Here is a 27,366-nt window from a genome sequence, read left to right on the forward strand (position 1 = left end):
TTTCTAAGGTTGCGAATTGACGAGACACGGAGGAGGAGAGCATTATCCACTGAAATAGAGAATGAAGGAAGAGGAGAGGCGGGTTTAGGAGGAAAGATAAGGAGTTCAGTCTTGACCATATTTAGCTTTAGATGGTGGCAAAACATCCAGGTTGCAATGTCAGGTGAACCGTTTGTAAAATATCCGGGAAATTTTGAATGTCCTAAATTGGATATCCCTTTTCTGATTTAGATGACCCTTGCAAAATGGTGTTTTAAAAGGTTCAATGATGTAATTCCTGATATTCAACTTTTGGTTCTTGACTACTTTAATTTGGAACTCCTGGGGATAGCGATGTCAGCTTTATGTGCCCTCCAGGTAGCCCAAAATTTGGTGATCAGAACTTTGTGTAGGCTGGGAAGATGTGAGCACATGACAGAGTGCTATGTTAGCTTGTACTGGTTGAGGTTGATGGATAGGATTCGCTTTAAGCTAATACCAAACGTCTATATGTGTGTGCACAATCTGGCACCCAAACATCTCATCGAGAGCATTCTGCCACATCTTCTTTGATCTGCAGAACAATTGGAGTTCCAAATTCCATTTGTCAGGCAGCTGAGACTGACAGTATATTCCATTGTATAGGGCCTAGGGAATGGAATAAATTTCCTAAGTATTTTCAACGGCAGCAGAATATACAGAACTTAAAAAAAAAACTGTTGATACTGAAGCCCAAGTTCCTGCAACACTTTTGGTTCAGTTTGCCATAGATTCAGATAGGGAATGGTTGCTTAAACTGTTCTTTAAATATAGAGATAGAGAAATGATGGCAAATAAAGGCCAAATGGCCCATCTAGTCTGCCCATCCCTTGTAACCATTATCTCTTCCTCTTCTGAGAGATCCCATGTGCCTATCCAAGGCCCTTTTGAATTCAGACACAGTCTGTCTCCACCACCTCTTATGGGAGACTGTTCCATGCATCTACCACCCTTTCTGTAAAAAATAAATTTCCTCAGATTACTCCAGAGCCTATCAGCTCTTAACTTCATGTTCATTGCAGAGATTCCTCTCAAATTAAAGAGACTCGAGTCATGCGCATTTACATTACGTAGGTATTTAAATGTCTCTCTCATATCTCCCCTCTCCTGCCTTTCCTCCAAAGTATACAGATTGAGATCTTTAAGTCTGTCCTCATATGCCTTATGATGAAGACCACTCACCATTTTAGTAGCCTTCCTCTGGACCGACATAATCCTTTTTATATCTTTTTGAAGGTGAGGCCTCCAGAATTGTACACAATATTCTAAATGAGGTCTCACCAAAGTCTTATATAGAAGCATCAATACCTCCTTTTTCCTACTGGCCATACCTCTCCCTATGCACCCAAATATCCTTCTAGCTTTTGACGTCACCTTTTCAACCTGTTTGGCCACCTTAAGATCATCACATACAATCACACCCAAGTCCCACTCTTCTCTCGTACATATAAGCTCTTCACTCCCTAATCTGTACCGTTACCTTTATGTCATATAATGCACTGGTTCCCAACCCTGTCCTGGAGGACCACCGGACCAGTCGGGTTTTCAGGATAGCCCTAATGTACATGCATGGAGCAGATTTGCATGCCTGGCACTTCCATTATATGATGATCTCTCTCATACATATTCATTAGGGCTATCCTGAAAACCCGACTGGCCTGGTGGTCCTCCAGGACAGGATTGGGAACCACTGATATAAAGTGAGAATGTACCTTGACGTATATAGAGCTACTCAGAAAAGAAGAAAGCAATTTCTCCTTTTGCAACCCCCAGGTATTGCGATTAGGAGCAACCTTCGTTTTAGGATATCCATGTAAATGTGTAATGGTTTATAAAGATAATAGATATAATAATAATAATAATTTTTATTCTTATATACCGCCAAAGCCATGGTAGTTCGAGGCGGTTTACAACTAGAAGAGCTGGACAATCAGCGAAAATAATTACAATGAAGTCGTCGAGTATATGTGGAGAAGGCCGGATACTAGTTGAGTGGGAGAAAGTCAGAGTGAAAGACACAGAGTAGAGGCATCGAGTACTTGTAGGAAGCGTACATGGTAAGGCATTAAGAGTTCTTGGTTACAAATCGGTTGAACAGGTTTGTTGTAACTAGTTTTCTAAAGTTAAGATAGGATGAGGAGTGCTTAATGATGTTGCCCAGCCAACCGTTCTGTTGGCCTGCCTGGAAAGCAAGAGTTCTGCCCAGATATCTCTTGGATCGGTAGGCCTTTAATGTTGGGTGACTCTGCGAGTAGGCCTGGTGGAACAGTGCAGGTTGACGTGGGAAACCAGATATATGGGGGCCAAACCTTGAATGGATTTGAAACATAGAGAGGCAAATTTGACCAACACTCTTGCTTCTAGGGGCAGCCAGTGAAGTTTTTGGTAGTAGGGGGTTATATGTTCCCATTTTTTTATACCAAAAATCAGTTGAACTGCCAAATTTTGTATGATTCGGAGTCTTTGGATGGTTTTCTTGAAGGACCCTAGATAAATGAAGTTGCAATAGTCGAGCAGGCTTAAAATGGAAGATTCCACCAGTAAGCGGAATGATACTGCATCAAAGTACTTTCTGATGGTTCTTAGTTTCCATAATGCCGAGAAGCCTTTTCTGACCAGTAACTCAGTGTGAACATCTAGAGTGAGGTAGCGGTCCAGCGTCACTCCCAGAATTTTTTGCGTGACCATTCAAGGAAATTGAAGTATCTTTGATTTTGTCATTCGGACTCGGCAGGAAGAATTTGTTTTTTTCTGAGTTGAGTTTAATTTTGAATTCAATGGGGTTTTTTTTAATGAGCCGCAACAACTATCTAAATTTATTTCTCAGGGATCTCAAAGTCCCTCCTTGAGGGCCGCAATCCAGTCGGGTTTTCAGGATTTCCCCAATGAATATGCATTGAAAGCAATGCATGCACATAGATCTCATGCATATTCATTGGGGAAATCCTAAAAACCCGACTGGATTGCGGCCCTCGAGGAGGGACTTTGAGACCCCTGGACTATATCTACTACATGAGATTTGAACTCCATCAAATCTGCTCAAAGAGAATTGTTCGGGGGCTGTCAAGTTCCAACTTTATTTTCCTTTTCTTTTTTTTGGTTTGTTAAACGTTTATTCAGTCAATTCTTAGAGGTCCGTTCTGATTATTGTGGACTAATTATACTCTGGAATGTGCAATTCAATTTGTAACCGTGATGTAGGAATATTTTGATTCTTGCTAATTAACTATAGTTCTGTTTCCATTGTATTTTTTTTCTTTTTGACTTGTTTTATTGTCAAATGTAGAAACGTGAATAAATAAAGAATTTAAAACCAAAAAACAACTGTTGAAGTGGCACCTTTTTTGCCAGATGAAAGATAAGGTCTGAGACTGTGTTATTAATGAAAAGGAGAAGATGCTGGTCACCTGTGTATTTTATGGGGTTTATGCTTCTTGTATTATGGGGGGTTTTGTATTGTGGGAGTATGTATTGTTGATGGTGTATGTAATGTTTGATGTAATGTTATTGTTTTTATATGTAGTTTTGGGGTAAGGGCGGGATATAAATGAATAAAGAAACAAACCAACTGGAGTGGTCAGCGTTTTCTTAAACGCCAATGGTCACTAGCTTACTTATGCCTTGGTATCCAGGGTCAGGCCATGTCTGGGTACTGGAAATTAATTTCAGGGCACAATTCTGGGCTGTCCGTCTGCCCAGACCTTATGCAGGCCTGGCTCATAAGAACATAAGAGCTGCCTCTGCTGGGTCAGACCAGAGGTCCATCGTGCCCAGCAGTTTGCACCCGCGGCGGCCCATCAGGTCCACGACCTGTTAAGTGGTCCCTGCCTTTTCCTATAACCTATCTCTAAATCTATCTGTACCCTCTAATTCTATCTGTACCCCTCAATCCCCTTATCCTTCAGGAATTTATCTAAACCTTCCTTGAGCCCCCGTAGCGTGCCCTGCCCTATCACAATCTCCGGGAACGCATTCCATGTGTCCACCACCCTCTGGGTAAAGAAGAACTTCCTAGCATTTGTTCTAAACCTGTCCCCTTTCAATTTCTCCGAGTGCCCCCTTGTACATGTGGTTCCCCATAGATTGAAGAATCTGTCCCTGTCTACCTTCTCTATGCCTTTCAGGATTTTGAAGGTTTCTATCATGTCTCCTCTAAGTCTCCGCTTCTCCAGGGAGAAGAGCCCCCAGCTTTTCTAACCTGTCAGCGTATGAAAGGTTTTCCATACCTTTTATCAATTTAGTTGCCCTCCTCTGGACTCCCTCAAGTATTGCCATGTCCTTCCTGAGGTACGGTGACCAGTACTGGACACAGTACTCCAGATGCAGGCGCACCATTGCCCGATACAGCGGCATGATGACTTCCTTCGTCCTGGTCGTGATACCCTTTTTGATGATACCCAATATTCTGTTTGCTTTCTTGGAGGCTGCTGCACATTGATATTCAAACAGGGCCTGTAGAAGAGTTATGCGGCCCCAGCTGAATATTAGGCCGGGACCACTTTTTTTTTTTTCTTTTTTCTGTGTATTAAAATAAAAAGAGTCTTGGAGCCCCTGATCCCCCTCCAACTCCTTCTCTAAGAATGCCCCCTCTACCATCCCATGGCAAAAAAAATCTTACCCTGCCAGGCCACCTACTCAAAAGTACCACAGACTGCTGATGAGAGGTCATTGCAGCCATTTTCCTAAACCACAAAGTATTCGGCTATGCCTGGGGTAGGAGACGGGGTTTCCTAGACTTGGAAGATGAGGGAGCCTAACAGAGGGAAGTTTTGCTGGGGGAGAGGAGGAGAGGGCATTGGGGTACTGAGAGGGGGGGATTAAGAGTTTTGTTTTGGGTTTTTTAAACAAAAAGCAGCTTATACATTTCACAGCCTGATAGTCAACTAATTGGATGAATTTAGGCCAGTAGCTTATGCAGGTCTCAGATAAATATCGCCAGCACCCGCATAATACTCCTTGATGGCAACCTGCCGCTTTCTGGTCATATCTCTCAGGTGGTATCTTCCTCATTTTACTACCTATGACAACTTTGAAAAATAAGGAACTACCGTATTTTTCACTCCTTAAGACACACTTTTTCCCCCCCCAAAAAAATGGGTGGAAATTTAGGTACGTCTTATGGAGCGACTATAACACCTCCCCTCCCCCTGGTGCCTTTTTTAAGATTCTGGTGGTCCTGCGCTCCTACCCCTCCCTCGCCGGACAACTTCCTCTGAATCCTGCTCATCTCTTGCGGCAAAGCGACGCAGAAGGCAGGCGCGAGCTTTTTGTGTGCCTGTGTGGCCCTGCGCTGCTCCCTGAATGGCCGCTGTCAGTTCTCACAAAAGTACAGTACTTTTCAGAGTCTTACTTTGCCCAACTACTCTATGTCTTAGCATTCTCCCACATGGATTACTGCAATGCGCTATTCAGTGGTCTCACAGTGAAGAATGCACATCTCCAGCGTATTCAAAACGCGATGATCAGGCTTCTGAAAAACCTTCGCGCTACCCATAGCCAAACTTTTCTATTCCAAGACGCTTTTGACACCTAACTGCCCTTATTAGGGCTAAATTTTTAATTACCTACCGTACCTTACCTTTTCTATTAACTTTACTTTGATTATTGCAGTTCCTCCCTTTTTCCTCTTGTTCCCATTCGTTTATACTGTATGTTGTGTATTACTTGTCTTATGACTCATCACGAGATCTACTTATGTAAGTTTGTATTTTTGGTTCCTCATTAGTACTTATTTGTACACCGCTTAGAAGTTTGATCGAGCGGTATAAAATTATTTTTCATAAACTTGAAACTGCAAAATTTCCATTTTACGGTTTCACAAATGATATCATCATAGAATAATAATAGTCCCACAGTGTTGAGAGTTAAATATATCTATTTATCTACAACACCTGCTGAATCATCCATTACTTATCAGTTTCTCATGGAAATCAGTGTTCAGCGATCTCTTCAATACTCTCTGGATGCTTGTTTTGATAAGATCAAAAGCAAGTAGTTACACGGCAGTCGGCAACACAAACGGCATAAGGAAATTATTCCTTTGTTTTGTCAGTTCTCCATATTCAGTCAGTTTTCATCTAATAATGGTTGCGATTATTGCTACTCAGAACAATCCAGTGGGATGTAAAAGATGCAATCCAAATCATACAGTTAAAACTTAACACAGCCTATATTTTAGAACTTATCGATTTCATATCAGAAGCATGGGGTGTGAGTTAATGAAGCATGGAAGCTGTCGTAAAAACCGAGAGTAAATGGAGTGCTCACTTAGAAAAATAAAATATCCAAAGAGAAAAAAGAAAAACTTTAGACCCAATATTCACCCCTACAGTCTCTGATGCCCCTTGTGACTTTCAGCAAGACCCCACAACTGTAGCATTTCCCTGAGATCGCCCCACTTTCCACTGGCTCCAGCAGGCAGCCAACCCTCTCTGTGGTACCCCACCAAGGAGCCTCCCATCAAAGTAGGCTATCTCTATCTCCATCCCACATGTGGTCATGTGCCCATCATGTAGGTCCCTTCCACTGAAGAAACTTCCTTCCTGCAGGCCAAACCCATTTCTCCAACGGCAACCCCAACCTTACCGGATCTAATAGGCAGGATTAAGAACATAAGGACATAAGAATAGCCTTATTGAGTCAGACCAATGGTCCATCAAGCCCAGTAGCCCGTTCTCACGGTGGCCAATCCAGGTCACCAGTACCTGGCCAAAAACCAAGGAGTAGCAACATTCCATACTACCGATCCAGGGCAAGCAGTGGCTTCCTCCATGTCTTTCTCAATAGACTATGGACTTTTCCTCCAGGAAATTGTCCAAACCTTTCTTAAAACCAAGATTAAAGTCCACGCTCCCTCTGTGATACTCCTCAGCAATATGGAAAGACAACAAAAAAAACAGAAGCAAATGTACACAGAAAGATAGCAAGCCATCCAAAGGACAATGAAGAAGAACAAATCCAAAAGGATCAAAGTTTAAATCACCTTTACTGGTTAAACATTTTTTAAAAAACAACACCACACTCAACAAATGTTTTATAAACCCAAACAAGCAATAAGTTTATTAATTTATATCATAACATATATCCTCCAAAATACATAAAATTAAAATAAAGCATTAACATATTTTAGTTTTTAGCACAGAGGGAGTGTGTCGGGGGGGGGGGGGGGAGAGAGTGGGATCTGTGTGCAAGCCATTACTGCCTACAAAACAGGTGGTGATAGGTGCTCATAGGTTAATATTTTTTTGGCTCAGTCTGGGCACAGCTAAGGCCTGGTTTTAGCTGGCCTAAGTTCTGTGATGCACCACAGATACTAAGTGTGATTCTATAAAAGGTATATACACCTTGCAGAATTGTACTAAGTGCTGATTTTTTGACACATATATAATCAGGCCCTGGAGAATGTGGTGAAAGCAGGATTTGAAAAGGGTTAGGATCATGTCCTAAAACAAAAAGTCCAGAAGCCATTATTAAGATAGAGTGGTGAAATCCACTGCTTATTCTTAGAGAAGGTTTAAAGAAGAGCAAGTAAGATCATAATAGGCATAGAACTTCTCTCGTATGAGGAAAGAGGTTTGGACTGGTCAGCTTGGGAAAGAGATGACTGAGATGATTGAAGAGATGATTGAAGTCTAAAAAAAATTGCAGGGCTCGGTCTTGGGTCCAATCCTATTTAATATCTTCGTAAGGGACCTGGCTCAGGGGCTTTAAGGTAAAATTACATTATTCGCCGAAGACGCTAAACTATGCAACATAGTAGGCAAAAGCACAGTGCCCGACAGTATGGCGCAGGACCTACTCTTACTGGAACATTGGTCCACAACTTGGTAACTAAGTTTTAATGCCAAAAAGTGTAAGGTCATGCACCTTGGCAGCAGAAATCCATGCAGAACTTACACCCTAAATGGTGAGACCTTAGCAAGAACTACAGCAGAACGGGACTTAGGAGTGATCATTAGTGAAGACATGAAGACTGCCAATCAAGTGGAGAAGGCTTCATCCAAGGCTAGACAAATGATGGGTTGTATCCGAAGAAGTTTCGTCAGCCGGAAGCCCGAAGTTATAATGCCGTTGTACAGATCCATGGTGAGACCTTATCTGGAATGTTGTGTACAATTCTGGAGGCCACATTATCAAAAAGATGTGCTGAGAGTTGAGTCGGTTCAGCGAATGGCCACCAGGATGGTCTCAGGACTCAAGGATCTCCCGTATGAGGAACGACTAGATGAGTTACAGCTATACTCACTCGAGGAACGCAGAGAGAAGGGAGACATGATTGAGACGTTCAAATATGTCACAGGCCGTATTGAGGTAGAAGAAGATATCTTTTTCCTTAAAGGGCCTACGACAACAAGAGGGCACCCGTTGAAAATCAGGGGTGGGAAATTTCATAGCGACACCAGGAAGTATTTCTTCACCGAAAGGGTGGTTGATCATTGGAATGATCTTCCACTGCAGGTAACTGAGGCCAGCAGCGTGCTAGATTTTAAGAAAAAAATGGGATAAGCATGTGGGATCACTTCCAGGAAGAACTTAGAGGGGAGGGTCATTAGAGTGAGCAGATTTGATGGGCCCTTTTCTGCCATCATATTCTATGTTTCTAATCCTGAGAGGTGTAGAATGGGTACAAATGGATCAAATTTATTGTGAGATGATATTTGACTTTTAGCTCTCATTAAAGTGTCGTATGCTAATGTCACTGGATTTTCCAGTACTTTGTTCACCTGATCCCAAATGGATCTCCAAAATTGAAGTATTAAGGGACAATAGTACAATAGAAGATCCAACGTCCCAACTTCAAGGTGACAGTGCCAGCATCTATTAGACTTGGAACTATCTAATTTCTGTAATCTAACCATAGTCCAAAATGCTCTATGTAACAAGAGAAACCATGTTTGTCTCTTAGATGCAGACAATGTACATCTCATCCTCCAAGTCCAGATTCGTGGCCATTGAGACCAGTTTTTGGTTTCTTATTCAAAACAGGGAAATACTTTAAAAACCAATAGGAGGAAATTTTTTTTCACTCAGAGGATAGATAAGCTCTGGACCGCGTTGCCAGAGGTTGTGGTAAGAGCGGTTAACATAGCTGGCTTTAAGAAAGTTTTGGTCAGTTTCATAAGAACATAAGAATTGCTGCTGCTGGGTCAGATCGCTGTCCCGAACACTGCCCCAGTAACAGCACTGCCCCGACTGCCTGTGCAAGCCCGTGGGTTGAACCCGAAGCAGGTTAAACTCACGGGCTGCAAATGTTTAAAGTTTAAAAAAAAAAAGTCGCGGTTGGGACTGGTCTGCGCATGCGCGAGCCGTGCAGGCAGATGGGGGCATTCCTCCGATCGCCCCCCCATCTGCCTATTTTTGTTTTCTCAATTGGTCGGAGCTGCCCGGCTTGGGCCCCGATCTGGCAGGTTAGTGAATCCAGGCCTTAGTAAATCTAGCCCTTGAATTGGATTTAACAGCGACTTTCGACCACACAATCAAAGGATCAGTAAATGAACAATGAAGGATGAAGTCACTTTCAGTGTGTCTTATCAAACATGTCCTCTCAATGTAACAAAGATCATTCCTCCTAAGTGAGTCAATAGACAATGAGCAGTCGATAAGTGCCTTACTTCCTAGGGCAATTAGGTGATTAGCTGATAAGCTGATTAGCTCATAATTACTCTGATTAGAGTTGCAGGCTTGGCTTCTCTGTTCGAAGCATGATTTTGCTCTTAAGCGAATCCCAATACAAAGAAAAAAGCTTCTTATGAAGATTTCAATTACAGTATAAGGGGGGAAAAATGCCACATTTTGGAAATATATTATTACAATTTACTAGTCATATAAAATACAGTGGAACCTTGGTTTACGAGCATAATTCATTCCAGAAGCATGCTCGTATACCAAATTACTCGCATATCATAGGAATTAAGGGAAACTCGCTTGATTGGTTCCACCTTTACCCGCCCTCAGCCACTGGCGCTGCTCCACCCCACCCCATCCCCAAAAGACACCCCCCATCCCCAAGGCCACTGGTGCGCTTCCACTTCCCCCCCTGCGAACCGGCATCATCCCCCCCTCCCGCAAACCGGCATCGCCCCCCCCCCTCGCACAAACTGACATCCCCCGCCCGCCCAAACTGAATCTTGGAGAGAGGCGGGAGCCAGAAGACCTTGATGCTCAAGGCCCATTCCGGCAAGAGGCAGGATCTTCAGGCACCGGCACCTCCTGTGGGTTGGTGCTGCATGCCTGTGCCAGATGGGGTAAGCCTTCAGTTTGGGCGGGTGGGGGACGCAGGTTCATGCGGGGGGGGAGGCGTTCACGAGGGGGGCAATGCCGGTTCACGGGGGGCGGCGTTTGTGGGTGGGGGGCAATACCAGTTCATGGGGGGGCGGGCAAATTCTCCAAATAGGGGGTTTAAAGGATAACTTCTAAATACCTGTGTTCAACGATTTTTCTTTTGCACATAAAGTGCTTTAAATTGTCAATAATTTGAATTTTTGAGCTCATTCATTTTAAACATATAAAGTATCACCTAAAAAATAGAACTAATCCCCGTAATTAATAATGAGGTTGAAGTATCATAAAGATGCATAAGTCTCAGTAAAGAGACCTCTTATAACTTAGATATTATTTCAAGTCTTCATTCTGAAGGCATGTGATGTAATCATTTACTTCACAAACCTCCTTCCTACCCTATAATTTAATTATTCATTTATTTGAATATTTATTAACAAATTTATTTATATATAAATATATATATATATTTATATATAAATATATTTATATATTTATATATAAATATATATATATATATAATATATATATATAAATATATATATATATATATATATATATATAATATATATATATAAATATATATATATAAATCTAACTAACTAATTGGGGAGTACAGCTTTTTATTTCATTAATCATGTATTATTTTAAAATATGCTTTATACAAGAGCAACAAGAGTTAGTTAGATTTTTATATATATCTATCTATCTTAAATAATAAAATGCTAGCCCGCGCATGCGCACTTGCGACCCGTGTTCCCTGATCCCTTTTCTGTAGTGGTGTGGCCGCACGACTGCGCATGCGCGCTTAGTGCGTCACTGGCAGAAGACGAACTGTCACAGAGGGAGTGAACGCCGAGTCCTGTGGCACATCCGGATTGTGAGCAGTCCTGCCTTCGGTCCTGTCCCTGTTAAACCGGCTGGCAATAACAAAGCCAGATGCCATGGGTTCTTCCCTTTTGCCAAATTACTAAAGGCTCTGCCGGTCTCGATCCTGCCCATCTCTGAAGTTACTTCCTGATTTTGAGGGGCGGGATCGAGACCGGCAGAGCCTATAGCGATTTAGCAAGAGGGAAAGCCCCCGTGATGTCTGGCTTCGTTACTGCCAGCCGGTTTAGTGGGACCGAGACAGGACTGCTGGCTCATCACTCCCCCCTCCTTCCAGCGGCCGGCAAACAATGCCTTCCTCCTTGCCATGATCCTCAAGGCCTGGACTGCAACACACTCAAAACGAGGCTCCTGCACTCCTGGACCGCAGAGCACACCCGATGCCGCTGCCTTGCGGCAGCGGCTGACTCCTGCTTCCGACAGGACTGTTGACTCCTGCACGCAACTCCACGAAGGGCCGGCAGCTTGCAATTGGGCCCACAAGCTTTCCTCTGACGTCAATTCTGATGTCAGAGATAAGGTCTGGGCCTGGACCTGGACCTTCTCTCCAATGGGAATTGACATCGGGGCAAGACTTGCAGACAGCTGGTCCTTCTCTTCCTTTCCTGCAATGGTGAGCAAGTCAGAGGGCGGTGAGGGAATGGTGGGGTGGCAACGAGCAGCAACAGAACGCCAGGGGGCGCAGAGGTATATTCGCTCCATAAGATACACCCCTTTTTTGGGGGGGTGGGAAAAGTGCATCTTATGGAGCAAAAAATACGGTAATTAAATTGGTTACGTTTTAGTTGTTGAGAACAGGGCACTGCAGTTTAACCATGTGAGGAACACATGGTAAGTGACAAAAATAGCAGGCAAGGGGTGGTGGTGGACAGCCAAGGAAAAAAAAGAAAGAAAGAAAGATACAAATACAGAAACCGGCTAAGGAGAGAGAAAAATAAATAAAGACAGACACACACACATATATTCTAGCACCCGTTAATTTAACGGGCTATAAAACTAGCATATAAATAAATTTGTTAATAAATATTTGCTGTCCCTGTCCCATTCCTGTAAGCTCTGCCTTAACCACACAAGCCTCGAGCACTTAGGATTTTAAAGTGTTTGAGGCTTGTGCAGATGAGGACGGAGCTTAGGCATTGGTGGAATGAGGCATTATGACATCACAGTCTGAGCTCTAGAATGTTGCTACTTAGGATCTTAAAGTGTTTGAGGCTTGTGCAGATGAGGACGGAGCGTAGGCATTGGTGGAATGAGGCATTATGACATCACAATCTGAGCTCTAGAATGTTGCTACTTAGGATCTTAAAGTGTTTGAGGCTTGTGCAGATGAGGACGGAGCTTAGGCATTGGTGGAATGAGGCATTATGACATCACAATCTGAGCTCTAGAATGTTGCTACTTAGGATCTTAAAGTGTTTGAGGCTTGTGCAGATGAGGACGGAGCGTAGGCATTGGTGGAATGAGGCATTATGACATCACAATCTGAGCTCTAGAATGTTGCTACTTAGGATCTTAAAGTGTTTGAGGCTTGTGCAGATAAGGACGGAGCTTAGGCATTGGTGGAATGAGGCATTATGACATCACAATCTGAGCTCTAGAATGTTGCTACTTAGGATCTTAAAGTGTTTGAGGCTTGTGCAGATGAGGGCGGAGCTTAGGCATTGGTGGAATGAGGCATTATGACATCACAATCTGAGCTCTAGAATGTTGCTACTTAGGACTTGAAAGTGTTTGAGGCTTGTTCAGGTGAGGACGGAGCTTAGGCATTGGTGGAATGAGGCATTATGACATCACAATCTGAGCTCTAGAATGTTGCTACTTATGATTTTAAAGTGTTTGAGGCTTGTGCAGGTGAGGACGGAGCTTAGGCATTGGTGGAATGAGGCATTATGACATCACAATCTGAGCTCTAGAATGTTGGTACTTAGGATTTTAAGGTGTTTGAGGCTTGTGCAGGTGAGGATGGAGCTTAGGCATTGGTGGAATGAGGCATTATGACATCACAATCTGAGCTCTAGAATGTTGCTACTTAGGATTTGAAAGTGTTTGAGGCTTGTGCAGATGAGGACGGAGCTCAGGCATTGGTGGAATGAGGCGTTATGACATCACAATCTGAGCTCTAGAATGTTGCTACTTATGATCTGAAAGTGTTTGAAGCTTGAGCAGATGAGGATAGAGCTTGCAGGAATGGGGCAGGGACAGGAAAATTAGCTCTTGCGAGGACGGGAAAAAATGTGTCCCCGTGTCTTTCTCTAATCAGAGCCTCAAAGCACAAATTGGCATCTAACTTTAGACAACCCATTATACAGTAGGGTTAAAGCAGGAAGCAGTAAGAGGTATAATTTCCTGGTCTCTAACCCCAAATGGCCTTCAACTTTGCTGTGACTTTTGATACTTCTTGTTCACAGTCCATGTAGTGCATCCAGCTGTCTTTTACTTCCCCGTTGAGATTGCTTTGACCATATCGCAATATGTTTTTATACGGATCTCGGTGGCATTCTTATCCTGAGATGACCAAAATGACTTTGTTCCGAGTAAAACTTTTTTTTTTTTTCTTTCACAAAAGACGACTGACTTCCCCTGATGGTGCATTACTCCCGTCTTAATGAAACACATTTCTCCTGGCCTTCCTCGCTCGCTTTTCATATTTCAATTTGCAGTTCATTATCACTCCGATGCCCCCTTTCCTGCTCTGCGCTGGCTGAATCCATTAAGGCATTTTTTTTTTAATAATGTAGTTTAAGAAAAATGAAATGAAAAGATGAATGGATAAGTTTCTTTTAGAATAATTTTAATATTCCCAAATTAATAGTTAACTGGTGATTAGAGAAACATATTTCTTATCATTCATTTTCTCCCTGCGCCGGGCAGACAAACCCAGAACAGACTACGCTGCAGTCAGTCATTATTCAGTGTTAATTCAATGTACATTGATTTGCCATTTCCAATTTATATATGTAAACACTCTGAATTAACACCACATTAGCATTGTTACATTGGTAGTACATTGGGAATTCAAATTCTCTGTTTTTATAAAGTGGTGTTATATTATTCCAATTTTTCAACTTTTTTTTTTTTAACAATAGTCTTCTATCTCCCGATAAAATAAAGACAACCCCCCCCCCCATCCAAGGGCTCCTTTTACTAAGCTGCGAAAACGTTTTTAGTGCACGCAGGATTTTAGCACGTGCTCAACCCATGCTACACAGTTACAACTAATGCTGGCGTTAAGGTCTAGCGCTCGTGTCAATTCTGCTTGGGCTAAAACCGCTATCACAGCTTAGTAAAAGGAGCCCCAAGTAACAAAAAAACCCCCACAAAAACCCATATATATTTGTTACTTGGACACTCTCTAAAGTTGAAAGGGGATAGATTCCGTACAAACGTAAGGAAGTTCTTCTTCACCCAGAGAGTGGTGGAAAACTGGAACGCTCTTCCGGAGTTTGTTATAGGGGAAAACACCCTCCAGGGACTCAAGACAAAGTTGGACAAGTTCCTGCTAAACTGGAACGTACGCAGATAGGGCTAGTCTCAGTTAGGGTGCTGGTCTTTGACCTGGGGGCCACTGCGAGAGCGGACTGCTGGGCACGACACACCACTGGTCTGACCCAGCAGCAGCAATTCTTATGTTTTTATCTTCATGGTAACTAGCTAAAACAGACAAATTTTTGTTACTTGGTAATATATATGTAGTCAAAGACCAGCGCCCTAACTGAGTCTAGCCTTACCTGCGTACGTTCTGGTTCAGCAGGAACTTGTCCAACTTTGTCTTGAGTCCCTGGAGGGTGTTTTCCCCTACAACAGCCTCCAGAAGAGCGTTCCAGTTTTCCACCACTCTCTGGGTGAAGAAGAACTTCCTTACGTTCGTACGGAATCTGTCCCCTTTCAACTTTAGAGAGTGCCCTCTCGTTCTCTCTACGTTGGACAGGGTGAATAACCTGCCTTTATCTACTAAGTCTATTCCCTTCAGTATCTTGAATGTTTTGATCATGTCCCCTCTCAGTCTCCTCTTTTCAACGGAGAAGAGGCCCAATTTCTCTAATCTCTCATTGTACGGCAATTCCTCCAGCCCCTTAACCATTTTAGTCGTTCTTCTCTGGACCCTTTCAAGTAATACGGTGCAGTATTCCTGGTGAGGGCGTACCATGGCCCGGTACAGTGGCATGATAACCTTCTCCGATCTGTTTGTGATCCCCCTTTTTTTTATTTTTTTTTTTTTTTAATCATTCCTAGCATTCTGTTTGCCCATTTATGACAAGTAGGTAGAAGGTTCAGACAGGAAAGAAAGAAAGCCAAGTAAACATTTTGCCTGGACTCACATATGGTAAACTGAGTGTAGATACTGAGTGGTTGCCAGTGTGTATCCATAAGCTTTGCAACATTGTAAACAGCGAAAATTTGCTGAAGGGATGAGTGCTAAAGCTCTTTTGAGTAGATGTGTTTTAATCATATTCTGTATAACATTTACCAAATATTTGCAATGCATAAACACTTGCGGAAGATTTATTTACACTCCATTAGGGAACCATATAATGAACCATGCTGATCCATGTGCTTTAGAGCACTGTTTTTCAACCTTTTTACACCTATGGACCAGCAGAAATAAAAGAATTATTCTGTGGACCGGCATCGGTCCATGGACTGGCGGTTGAAGAACACAGGGCTAAGAGGTGGGCCAGACCCTGCCCATCTCTACCCAATCTCCGCCCCAGACCCCGCCCCCATAATAGTACTAATTGCACCTTGCATGTCCCGTGCCTCATCTGGAAGCCTTCCCTCTGACGTTGCAACGTCAGAGCGAAGGCTTCCGGTTCAGGCGCAGGATGCCCTTAGAAGCCGCTGCCCATGGCTTTGTGCACTGAATCATTTAGGAAGAGGGAGCTGGTTCGAAGATAACGCAACATCGATCTCACCGTGGACTGGCGGTTGAAGAACACTGGGCTAAGTCGTGGGCCAGACTCCGCCCATCTCTACCCAATCTCTACCCCAGACCCCACCCCCATAATAGTACTAATTGCACCTTGCATGTCCCTTGCCTCATCTGGAAGCCTTCCCTCTGATGCTGCAACGTCAGAGAGAAGTCTACCGGTTCAGGCGCAGGATACCCGTAGGAGCCACTGCCCGTGGCTTTGTGCACTGAATCAGTTAGGAAGAGGGAGCTGGCTCGAAGATAACGCCGCATCGATCGCACCGTGGAATGGCAGTTGAAGAACACTGTGTTGGGCCTGATGCGGGTGCTGGCCCTGTGGACCGGCAGGAAATTTCTTTGGACCGGCACTGGTCCATGGACCGGTGGTTGAAAAACACTGCTTTAAAGAAAAGGGTGGGGGTGGGGGGAGGCAAATTAAGCTTGTTTCCCAAGAAAATACCTGCTAAAAAACCTAGAAGGGGTGAGTTATCAACGTAGGCTAGCTGCTCCTTGTGACCCTGGGCAAGTCACTTAAACCCCTCATTGCCCCAGGTACACTAGATAGAGTTTGAGCCCACCGGGACAGATGGAGAAATATGATAAAGTACCTGAATGTAAATGTATATAAATAATTAAAAAAACAAATAAAATTAAGAATTCCGCGGCTAGATTGATAACTGGAACATCAAGATATGAGCATATTACCCCATATCTCCGACAAATGCATTGGCTGCCAGTTGCATTTAGAATTCAATACAAAGCAATTATGTCACCAATTTTCTATATGGTATGATTCCTGAATTTTTAAAGAGTCCAGTGTCTGGGTATCAACCACTAATATCACTGCGTTCTGAGAGTTCGGCATTACCGAATACGAAAGCTAATCCCAAATATGCGGAAACGAATGCCTTGCAGGAGTCAAGTTGTGGAATCGCCTTGTTGGCCAAATTCGAAAATGTAGAGATAAGAACTCATTCAGGAAAATGTTTAAAAAACACAACTATTCGTGGAGGCATTTCTTGGAGCAAATGATCTAATGCAAAGATTGAATCTGTCTGTTTTGCTCTTATTTTGTTCTGATTTTTTAATACTTCATATATGTAAGTTTTTGTAAACCCTCTGGAAAAAAACGGTATAGCAATCTTAAAAATAAACAAAATGATAAAATATGATGCTATTTTGCAGTTAACACCAGTTATTAATAATTAGGTGTCATTATATAAAAAGGGGGTGTGCTTAAAAAAAAATGAGTTAGTGGTAAAATAATGCGTCGTAACAGTAACCCTCGTCGATAACTTTCCCCCTTAGGGGAAGATTCTCAAAACTTAACGGTAAAATCCGAGAGGCTGCTATGGAGGTCGCTATTGTAATGATTTCAAAAAGGTGAGTCATTCTAAAAATATCCCACATGCAAATGAGTTTTGCGGATGTTCCCCTCCTTCGTTACTTTTCCCCTCCCCCTCTTACCTTCCTTTAAAATTTTTATTTCCATTTCAATCTAATTTTATATTTACTCCAGCATCTCTCGTACCACTGTCTATGTCCTGCAAGTCATTTACATTATTTTAAAAATGACCCCCCCCCCCCTTTTTTAAAAGAATTGTATATTAATTTTAGTATTGTACACCGACCAGATACTTGTCGATGGTTGGTATATCATATATAAATAAACTTGGAAACTTCATATAGGCTCGCTAAATTTACTTGAGATGAGTCGCTTGTGGTAGCGATCAGCACCTGCGCAGAATACACCTGCATTATTAAAAAATTAAGACTGGCTGGAGAAATGCCCACTCTCTCCCACTGCGCTCGCAAAACCTCTAGACACCCACCCCAGGCAACAGGAATGATTCCCATTCCCTCCCACCATTGCCCAATCCCCCGACAACTCCCCCTGTCCCCCTCATGCCCCCCTCCCACTCCTTACCTTATTGACGAAGTCCAGCCAGAGGGACAACCACCCACTCTAGCTGGCAGGCCCGCCTCGGATCTGTTGGCAAATTTTGGCCGCAAATGTGGCATAACGAGGTTAGGGAATCACTCGGTAATGATAGAGAATCGCTCGGAGTGCTCATTTTAATATTAATGACCTCGTTGTATTACATTTGCATGGCAGAAACAGAGGCTGCTGGGAAACTCGGAAAAGACAATGGCAAGTTGTTTTGATGATCCGCCGCTAAAATACACGCATGCTAAACTGGCTGGAACTGGTTTAGGGAGCCTATTAAAGGCACATTTAAGTTTTGAGAATCTTCCCCTTAGTGTGAAGAGTGTCAGTCTCTGGTAAACAGAGCTGCTATTGTGACGTCATAATGCCTCATTCCACCAATGCCTAAGAGCCAACCTCATCAGCGATGTCACAATGGCATGATTGTTCTATACTTGGTTCACTTTTATTAAGGTGCGTTAGGGGATTAACGCGCAGAATAGCACGCGTTGAATTGCCGCGCGCGCTAGACCTTAACACCAGCATTGAGTTGGCGTTAGTTCTGGCTGCTTAGCGTGCGGTGTAGCGCACGGTAATATCCTGCGTGTGAAAGGAGCCGTTAGTGGTAAAATAATGCTTAACAGAAACCCACACTGATAACTTTCCAACCGAATGGAGTGTATCCATAGCTTTTTTAAATGTTTATGCTATGAGAACCCAAAATTAAAGTTTTAAACTCCAGAATATCATTTATGCATCAAAGCTGCCCAACATCTCTATCTTTCATTTTTGAAAATGAGCAAGGTATAAGTTTGATGAGGGGATAATCGCGCGCCAGACGCCAGCGCGCTGACAATCCAGCGCCGACAATTTGGCGCAAGACAGAAGCACGCGGGGGAAAATGCAATTTTTAAAGAGCTCCGACGGGGGGTTTGGGGTGGCAACCCACTTCCCACTTTATTGGTTAGTGTTCGCGCTGCCTTTGTGGGGTGGTGTGGGGGGTTAAACCCCCCACATTATAGAAAAAACAGAACTTTTCCCGAAAAAATCAGAAAAGTTTCGTTTTCGCTATAATGGAGGTTTCCAACCCCCCCCCCCTGAACCCCCCTCCAACAGCAGCGCAAACACTAACTAATAAAGTGGGGGGTTGCCACCCCAACCCCCTCATCGGAGCTCTTTAAAAATTACTTTTTCCCCCGCGCACTTCTGTCTTGCGCCGAATTGTCGGCGCTGGATTGACAGTGCGCTGGCGTCTTGCACGCCACTGACTATGAACCATAAGTTTTGGTCCTTAGGACGTCTACCCTTTTTTACCCATTTTCAAAAATAAAAACTTCCATACAAAAGCCAGTTTTGTAGACGTACCCACCAACTACCTTGTCTGATCGTGGCAGAAGGAAGCCCCATCAGCAGAACCAGTTTCAGGGGATTCCTGGTGGCTCAGCTGATGGGGATTCCCCCTGCCAGGATCAGCTGAGCCACGGAGCCCTACACCCCTTCCCCTTTCATCCCCAAATCCCCCTCCCTATATTCCAAACCTCCCCCAATATCTATGCCCCTCCACATCCCCCCAACATTCTTGGACCCCCTCCCATATGCCTGGACCCCCCATCCACCCCCATACCTTTGAAAGAGCAAATATAGGAGGGAAGCTTGTGCTGCAATGACCGGGGCTTCCCCTTCCCAGTGGTCCATCATGCCGAGCAATCCGCTCATGCGACCAGAGGGCCACCGGTCTGACCCAGCAGCGGCAATTCTTATGTTCCCACTGCATCTTGGGATTTTCCTCTTCCCACTGCATCTTGGCGACATTTAGCCAATCAGAGCCTTCGGCCACTCCCAATGCATCTTTGAATTCAGTGGGAGGGGCCAAAGGTCCTGACTGGCTAAAAATGGTGATTTGCATCTTTGTATGCAGTGGGAAGGGCAAAGGTCCTGATTGGCTAAAAATGGTGATTTTGAGCCAATCAGGGCTTTTGGCCCCTCCCACTGCCATCATAAGACTACCCCATAGAGGCCATATATATAGGGATTGGGACTTGTATACCACATTTTTGTAGTTTTAAAATCATACTCAGGCGGGATTGTACGTCTTAGGAATCCAGATGGAGACTATGTGGAAAAGGATTCGGAAAAAGCCCAACTATTAAATGAATACTTCTGCTCAGTCTTCACCCGAGAAGCGTGAGGGCTCGGCCCTCAGCTACAGACAAGGGTTGGCTCAGTTGACCCGTTTAGTAACTTTGAGTTTACGCCCAGCAGTGTCTACGGTGAGCTGTCAAAGCTCAAGGTTAACAAAGCAATGGGGCCGGACAACCTGCACCCCAGGGTGCTTAGGGAGCTGAGTGATGTCTTGGCGGAGCCACTGTCCGCGCTCTTCAACCTCTCCCTTAGTACAGGCAGCGTCCCGTTGGACTGGAGGACGGCTAACGTCATTCCACTCCACAAGAAAGGCTCAAAGATGGAGACAGCAAACTACAGACCAGTGAGTCTAACATCGATAGTGAGCAAACTAATGGAAACTCTAATCAAACACCAATTAGATAAGATCCTGGATGAGGAGAATCTACGGGATCCCCGACAACATGGATTTACTAAGGGGAGATCCTGCCAATCCAACCTGATCAGCTTCTTTGATTGGGTGACAGGGAAGCTGGATATTGGGGAGTCCCTGGACATCGTGTACCTGGACTTTAGCAAAGCATTCGATAGCGTACCACACCGCAGGTTACTGAGCAAGATGAGTTCTATAGGATTAGGTAACACATTGACGAAATGGGTTGGGAGCTGGCTTGGAGGTAGGCTCCAAAGGGTGGTGGTGAACGGCACCCCCTCCGAAATGACGGAGGTGATTAGTGGAGTACCACAGGGCTCAGTCTTGGGCCCAATCCTATTCAACATCTTTATAAGAGACTTGGCAGAAGGGCTTCAAGGTAAAATAACATTATTCGCCGATGACGCCAAACTGAGTAATGTAGTGGGCAAATGCACAACAGACGAAGATTCAATGCCCGACAACATGATGCACGACCTACTCCTACTGGAGCGATGGTCTAGGACATGGCAACTCAACTTCAATGCCAAAAAATGCAAAGTTATGCACCTGGGCAGCCAGAATCCATGCAAGTCTTATACCCTTAATGGCGAGATCCTAGCAAAAACGGTAGCAGAACGAGACTTGGGGGTAATCGTCAGTGAGGACATGAAGTCTGCCAATCAAGTGGAGCAGGCTTCGTCCAAGGCAAGACAAATCATGGGCTGCATACGAAGGGGTTTCGTCAGTCGTAAGGCGGAAGTCATTATGCCATTGTATAGATCCATGGTGAGGCCCCACCTGGAATACTGTGTGCAATTCTGGAGGCCGCATTATCGCAAGGATGTGCTGAGACTGGAGTCGGTGCAAAGAATGGCCACCCGGATGGTCTCTGGACTCAAGGATCTACCATACGAAAAACGGCTTGACAAATTACAGCTATACTCGCTCGAGGAGCGCAGAGAGAGGGGAGACATGATTGAGACGTTCAAGTATCTTACGGGCCGCATCGAGGCGGAGGAAGATATCTTCTTTTTCAAGGGTCCCACGACAACAAGAGGGCATCCGTTGAAAATCAGGGGCGGGAAACTACGAGGTGACACCAGGAAATTCTTTTTCACTGAAAGGGTGGTTGATCGCTGGAATAGTCTTCCACTACAGGTGATTGAGGCCAGCAGCATGCCTGATTTTAAGGCCAAATGGGATCGGCACATGGGATCTCTTCACAGGGCAAAGGTAGGGGAGGGACATTAAGGTGGGCAGACTAGATGGGCCGTGGGCCCTTATCTGCCGTCTATTTCTATGTTTCTATGTTTCTATACCTGATTATATTATTGATCACTTTAAATTTACTGGCAGACAACATTTTTCTCAGCATTTTAGATTATTTATATTTCCTACTGTAAAAGGTTGCATATTGTAGCCTCCGTGTCCCTCAGAAGAAAATAGCAACATCCTGGTGGCCCCAGCAAGAACTGAACCAGGCACACTATTCAGTAGGGAGTTAGCCCTGCAGGGTTAAAACAAAAGCCACAAAATTCATACTCCAAGCAAGTTTCAATATGGCTTTAATGTTCAGGATGTGCCAAAGCACTTTGATGCACTCCAGTGCAGTAAAACAAACACTAGAGAAAATCCTGGGTAGCTTTCAGGATTTTCCCTGCAAAAAGAAAACTCTACTTTTCTAACTAGCAGTTTTTTTGGTTTTTTTTCAAGAGTTCTTTTCACTAAGCCTGCCTAATGCAGGTTCCAGGTAAGTCCTTATAGGCTTTAGCAGTCCAAGCACTCTAAACCAACTCAAACACGGAAGCCTCCAGCTAAAGAAAAAACAGTGCTGGGGCTGAGAGAATTGCCTCAGGTTTGTCTTATATTGTCGCTCAATATTCAGCTCCAAAAATGCTCACCCAGATAGTGGTAAACCTCTCCCTCTCTAATGCAAGACTCAGCTTCCTAAACAAACCTGACTGCAAGGCAAAAACAGAAACCTTTACAGCCAGCACACAGCAGTGCACAAATCATAGAAAAAAAACTCAGCCCTTTTCTTCAGGACACACGCTAGTGCCCCACCTCATACAAAGTCCATAAACAATTGAGGTTTTCCAGCATAGGGAACTTGACTCTGTCCCCCAATTAGTCTAGCTCAGTCAGAAAAGAAAAATGTTCCCAACGGAAAAACAAAGGCAGCGAAACAGAGTTATTTAAAAAAGTGTCCCAAACTCAGCAATCCACACACAGTAGTGCTTAAACCAAACTCAAGTCCATTACTTCTGGTTCCTGAACAGTTCTGCTGAAATCAGCTCTTCCTCAAATTCCATCTGCTCCTCCTGAGTTGTTGCTGCAAACTCCATAAAGGAGCCAGATCCTCTATTTCCATAGGATCTGGGCCATTACCCTGGTGGAGCTGGAAACCTCCTCATTGGGGAGAGGCTTGTTCTTCTTCCCTATCCTCTCTCCCAGTCTAGAGAAATCTGCAGGCTTTTCATGAGCAGAGTCCCGCCCTAACCTGCCTGAACTTGCTCTAGCTTGTGGCTCCCTTCGGCTCCCCCCGGTGGACACAAGGAAAATTACAGGGGCCACAGTCAGGCATGCAGCCTGCTTGGTCACAATATACAAAAGATTTTTCCATAGAATTTTATCTTTTCAAGCTGGATCATACCCTGATAAGCTTCAACTTCTATCTTTCCTTTAGAAAAATTTTTTTGACAAATTTTTCTGAATATGCTCATACAGTCTCTTGAGTTAACCACATTGAACTGAGAGGTTACTGCGGTATACAGTATAAGCAAATTTGTTATGTTATACTCAAAGGTGGTTTACATACAGGTACTTCAAGCATTTCCCTATCTGTCTTGGTGGGCTCATAATCTAATGTACCTGAGGCAGTGGGAGATTAAGTGACTTGCCTGGGGTCACAAGGAGAAGCATGGATTTGAATCCACAACCTCAGGGTGCTGAGACCACACTCTCTTCCAATACACTATCAGAATTGAGCCAAGTATAGAGCAATGAAGCTATTGTGACATCACTGATGAGGTTGGCTCTTATTGGTGGAATGAGGCATTATGACACCAGGGAAAGGGATTGGGCCTTGCATACTGCCTTTCTGTAGTTTTAAAACCACACTCAAAGCGGTTTACATACAGGTACTTCAAGCATTTTCCCTATCTGACCTGGTGGGCTCACAATCTATCTAATGTACCTGGGGCACTGGAAGATTAGTGACTTGCCCAGGGTCACAAGGAACAGCATGGGGTTGGAACCCACAACCTTGGATGCTGATGCTGTAGCTCTAACCAGTACACCACGCTCTCCTATATATGAGTACATTCAGTACTGCTGACTGCAAACAGTTTTAAATAAATCCACTGTCATCCAGCACTGAAAATTGATCCCATAATATGTATAACTGTAATTGTAACTAGTTTTTATATACAGTGTTCCCCCGGTCATTCGCGGTCGGCGGTTCGCAGTCCCTGAAATTCGTGGTATTTTCCGACCGCGACTGCCGACCAGAAGAGGACAGCTGGAGAGGCAGGAGAGAGCAGCCGGGGGCACTGGCGAGTGAAGGAAATCGCTCGCTGTATGCTCCGACCGCCTCTTCCTGCACTAAAGTCGGGCCTTACCAATCTGACAACCCTAAACCTCTCTTTTACTAAGGTGCGCTATGCTTTTTAGCGTGCGGTAAATATTAGCACGCATTAATCACGCGCTAAATGCTAACGCGTGCATGCTATCCTATGGGCGCATTAGCGGTTAGCGCATGCTTTGATTTAGCGTGCGCTACCCCCACTACTAATGAGAGAGTTTTTGTTATAACTGATGCCACCAGCTTGAGCACATGGAGCACAGTACGATCTGCAAAATGTGCATTTATCAATTTACAACATGGCATGATATCTGATTTTTTTTTTTCTGGTTTAACGCTTTTATTATGGACAAAGTTCACAACGGGTCACGCTCAGGCAATCTTGGTAGCCCTGGTTCGCTTCTTCTTCACCAGGACTGGCTTCTGACTCCTCAGGATGGCGCTGGCACGCCTCAGGGCCGCCATGCGCAAGTCCTTGCGATATTTGTTCTTCTGAATAATGTGGCGCAAGCTGCTCAGCGTGGCCCGGGCGTTCTTGTTGATGGTAATTTTCTCATAGGATGTGGCTGGTTTGCGCTGACCTGCCCGTTTCTTCAGGACTACAACGATGCCTTTGCCATCAGCGGCTGGCTCCACGCCGACCGTCTTGCGGTGGATGAGTCCATTGTAGCGGAATGAGTTCCGGGACTTCAGATTGTTGGGTTCAGTGCTGTACACCTGCTTGTTCCGTTTAATCAGGAAGCTGGAGCAGTTCCGGATAATCATCCACTGGAGATGTGCAGACATTCTTGAGAACCTGTCCAGCTACCGGCCGCGACGAAAAGAGAAATAGAAGAGAGAGAGACGGGAAGAGGAAATGGCATGATATCTGATTTTATTCATGGACCTTTAAACGTACACATCCAGGGTGGGAGGGAGGGGGGAGGGATTTGATTAGGGGAATTTATGGATTGAGTCTTTCAGGTTTTATTTTACTTGATTATTAGGAGGGAGGGAGGGGGGGAATAATTGTATATTATTTTCTGTAAGTTGAATGTGCTTTTCTTTCATAGATGTTACTTGCTTGAACAATTGTCGTTTGGAGATTCGATAAAGATTTACAAAAAAAAAAAAAAATTTACAACATGGCAAATGCTTATGCATAGTTCTCCATGCAAGATGTTTCTCATTTATAGATCCATAAACATCCAGAGCAGGAATTTGACTAAACTGTTTTATTCCAGACAGCTCATCTGCCGTGCATCCAAATTAATTGCTTTCTTTTTGCGAGTCTCTAGGGGACTCTTTCTCCTATGGCTCGGTTACCTGGCTTCAATATTTGTATCATTCTGTTTTTTTTCCCCTTCTCTGACAAAACATTAATGAACAAAGAAAGGGAATGGAATGTGATTTACTGCCTTATTTATTTGGTTTTCCAGCCCATCCTCCCAGAAGAGCTCAGAATGGGTTAGAAGTTTACATACATAATAAAGCGTATTTATACGAAGCGATGGCAAATATATGCCCCCTTTTATCGAGCTGCTTTGCTGTTTTTTTTTTGTTGCAAGCCACTGTGGTAAAAGCACCGACGCTCAAAACAGCTTGCTGAGCATCGGAGCTTATACCACAACGACCCACAATTTAAAAAAAAACCCTAACGCCGCTTGATAAAAGGGAGCCATAATATGGTAAAAGTTAACATGACGAAAACTTGACTATCCCATTACTCTTTGAGGTGTTACTCTTCAGGCAGTTACTATCTTATTACGACCAATCAAGTGGAGAAGGCTTCATCTAAGGCAAGGCAGATATTGGGTTGTATCAATAGAAGTTTCGTCAGCCGAAAGCCTGAAGTCATAATGCCATTGTACAGGGCCATGGTGAGACCTCATCTGGAGTACTGTGTGCAATTCTGGAGGCCACATTACAGTAAAGATGTGCGCAGAATAGAATCGGTTCAGCGGACGACCACCAGGATGATCTCGGGGCTCAAGAGTCTCTCGTACGAAGAGAGACTGAACAAATTGCAGCTCTATACTCTCGAGAAACGTAGGGAGAGGTGAGACATGATCGAAACATTTAAGTACCTCACGGGACGTGTCGAAGTGGAAGATGATATTTTCTTTCTCAAGGGACCCTCGGCCACAAGAGGGCACCCGCTCAAACTCAGGGGCGGAAAATTTCATGGCGACACCAGAAAGTATTTCTTCACAGAGAGAGTGGTTGATCATTGGAACAAGCTTCCAGTGCAGGTGATCGAGGCAGACAGCGTGCCAGACTTTAAGAATAAATGGGATACCCATGTGGGATCCCTACGAGGGTCAAGATAAGGAAATTGGGTCATTAGGGCATAGACAGGGGGTGGGTAAGCAGAGTGGGCAGACTTGATGGGCTGTAGCCCTTTTCTGCCGTCATCTTCTATGTTTCTATGTTTCTATGATGGGTCATTTGGCCTTTATCTGCCATCATGTTTCTATGTTTCTATAATGAGAAAGTTCTATGACATCACAATGCAGGTGTAAAGAGCCTTAGCCTATAGGAAGAGGAGATGCAAATGTTAAGAGCCTTAGCCAATAGGGAGAGGAGGAGAGAGTGGCTGCTGCAGACACCAGAAAGTATTTCTTCACAGAGAGAGTGGTTGATCATTGGAACAAGCTTCCAGTGCAGGTGATCGAGGCAGACAGCGCGCCAGACTTTAAGAATAAATGGGATACCCATGTGGGATCCCTACGAGGGTCAAGATAAGGAAATTAGGTCATTAGGGCATAGACAGGGGGTGGGTAAGCAGAGTGGGCAGACTTGATGGGCTGTAGCCCTTTTCTGCCGTCATCTTCTATGTTTCTATGTTTCTATGATGGGTCATTTGGCCTTTATCTGCCATCATGTTTCTATGTTTCTATAATGAGAAAGTTCTATGACATCACAATGCAGGTGTAAAGAGCCTTAGCCTATAGGAAGAGGAGATGCAAATGTTAAGAGCCTTAGCCAATAGGGAGAGGAGGAGAGAGTGGCTGCTGCAGACACCAGAAAGTATTTCTTCACAGAGAGAGTGGTTGATCATTGGAACAAGCTTCCAGTGCAGGTGATCGAGGCAGACAGCGCGCCAGACTTTAAGAATAAATGGGATACCCATGTGGGATCCCTACGAGGGTCAAGATAAGGAAATTAGGTCATTAGGGCATAGACAGGGGGTGGGTAAGCAGAGTGGGCAGACTTGATGGGCTGTAGCCCTTTTCTGCCGTCATCTT

General features: G+C 44.1%; 1 protein-coding gene and 1 long non-coding RNA gene across 2 annotated transcripts in view; one reads left to right on the forward strand and one right to left on the reverse strand.

Moving 5' to 3' along the window:
• Positions 1 to 27,366, forward strand: part of LOC117357935 — a 146,332-nt gene that overhangs the window by 96,053 nt on the left and 22,913 nt on the right. The gene's annotated exons all lie outside the window — the stretch shown is intronic.
• Positions 24,474 to 24,989, reverse strand: LOC117357928 (60S ribosomal protein L28-like). Its single transcript, XM_033939207.1, has one exon. It carries the CDS (start codon positions 24,923 to 24,925, stop codon positions 24,512 to 24,514), a length of 414 nt encoding a protein of 137 aa, XP_033795098.1. The 5' UTR covers positions 24,926 to 24,989; the 3' UTR covers positions 24,474 to 24,511.

Source organism: Geotrypetes seraphini, chromosome 1 (assembly GCF_902459505.1).
Source record: "Geotrypetes seraphini chromosome 1, aGeoSer1.1, whole genome shotgun sequence".
NCBI lineage: Eukaryota > Metazoa > Chordata > Amphibia > Gymnophiona > Dermophiidae > Geotrypetes > Geotrypetes seraphini.

Coding starts and splice junctions, on each gene's coding strand:
- LOC117357928 (XM_033939207.1), bottom strand. CDS start 24,925: ATGTCTGCACATCTCCAGTGGATGATTATCCGGAACTGCTCCAGCTTC.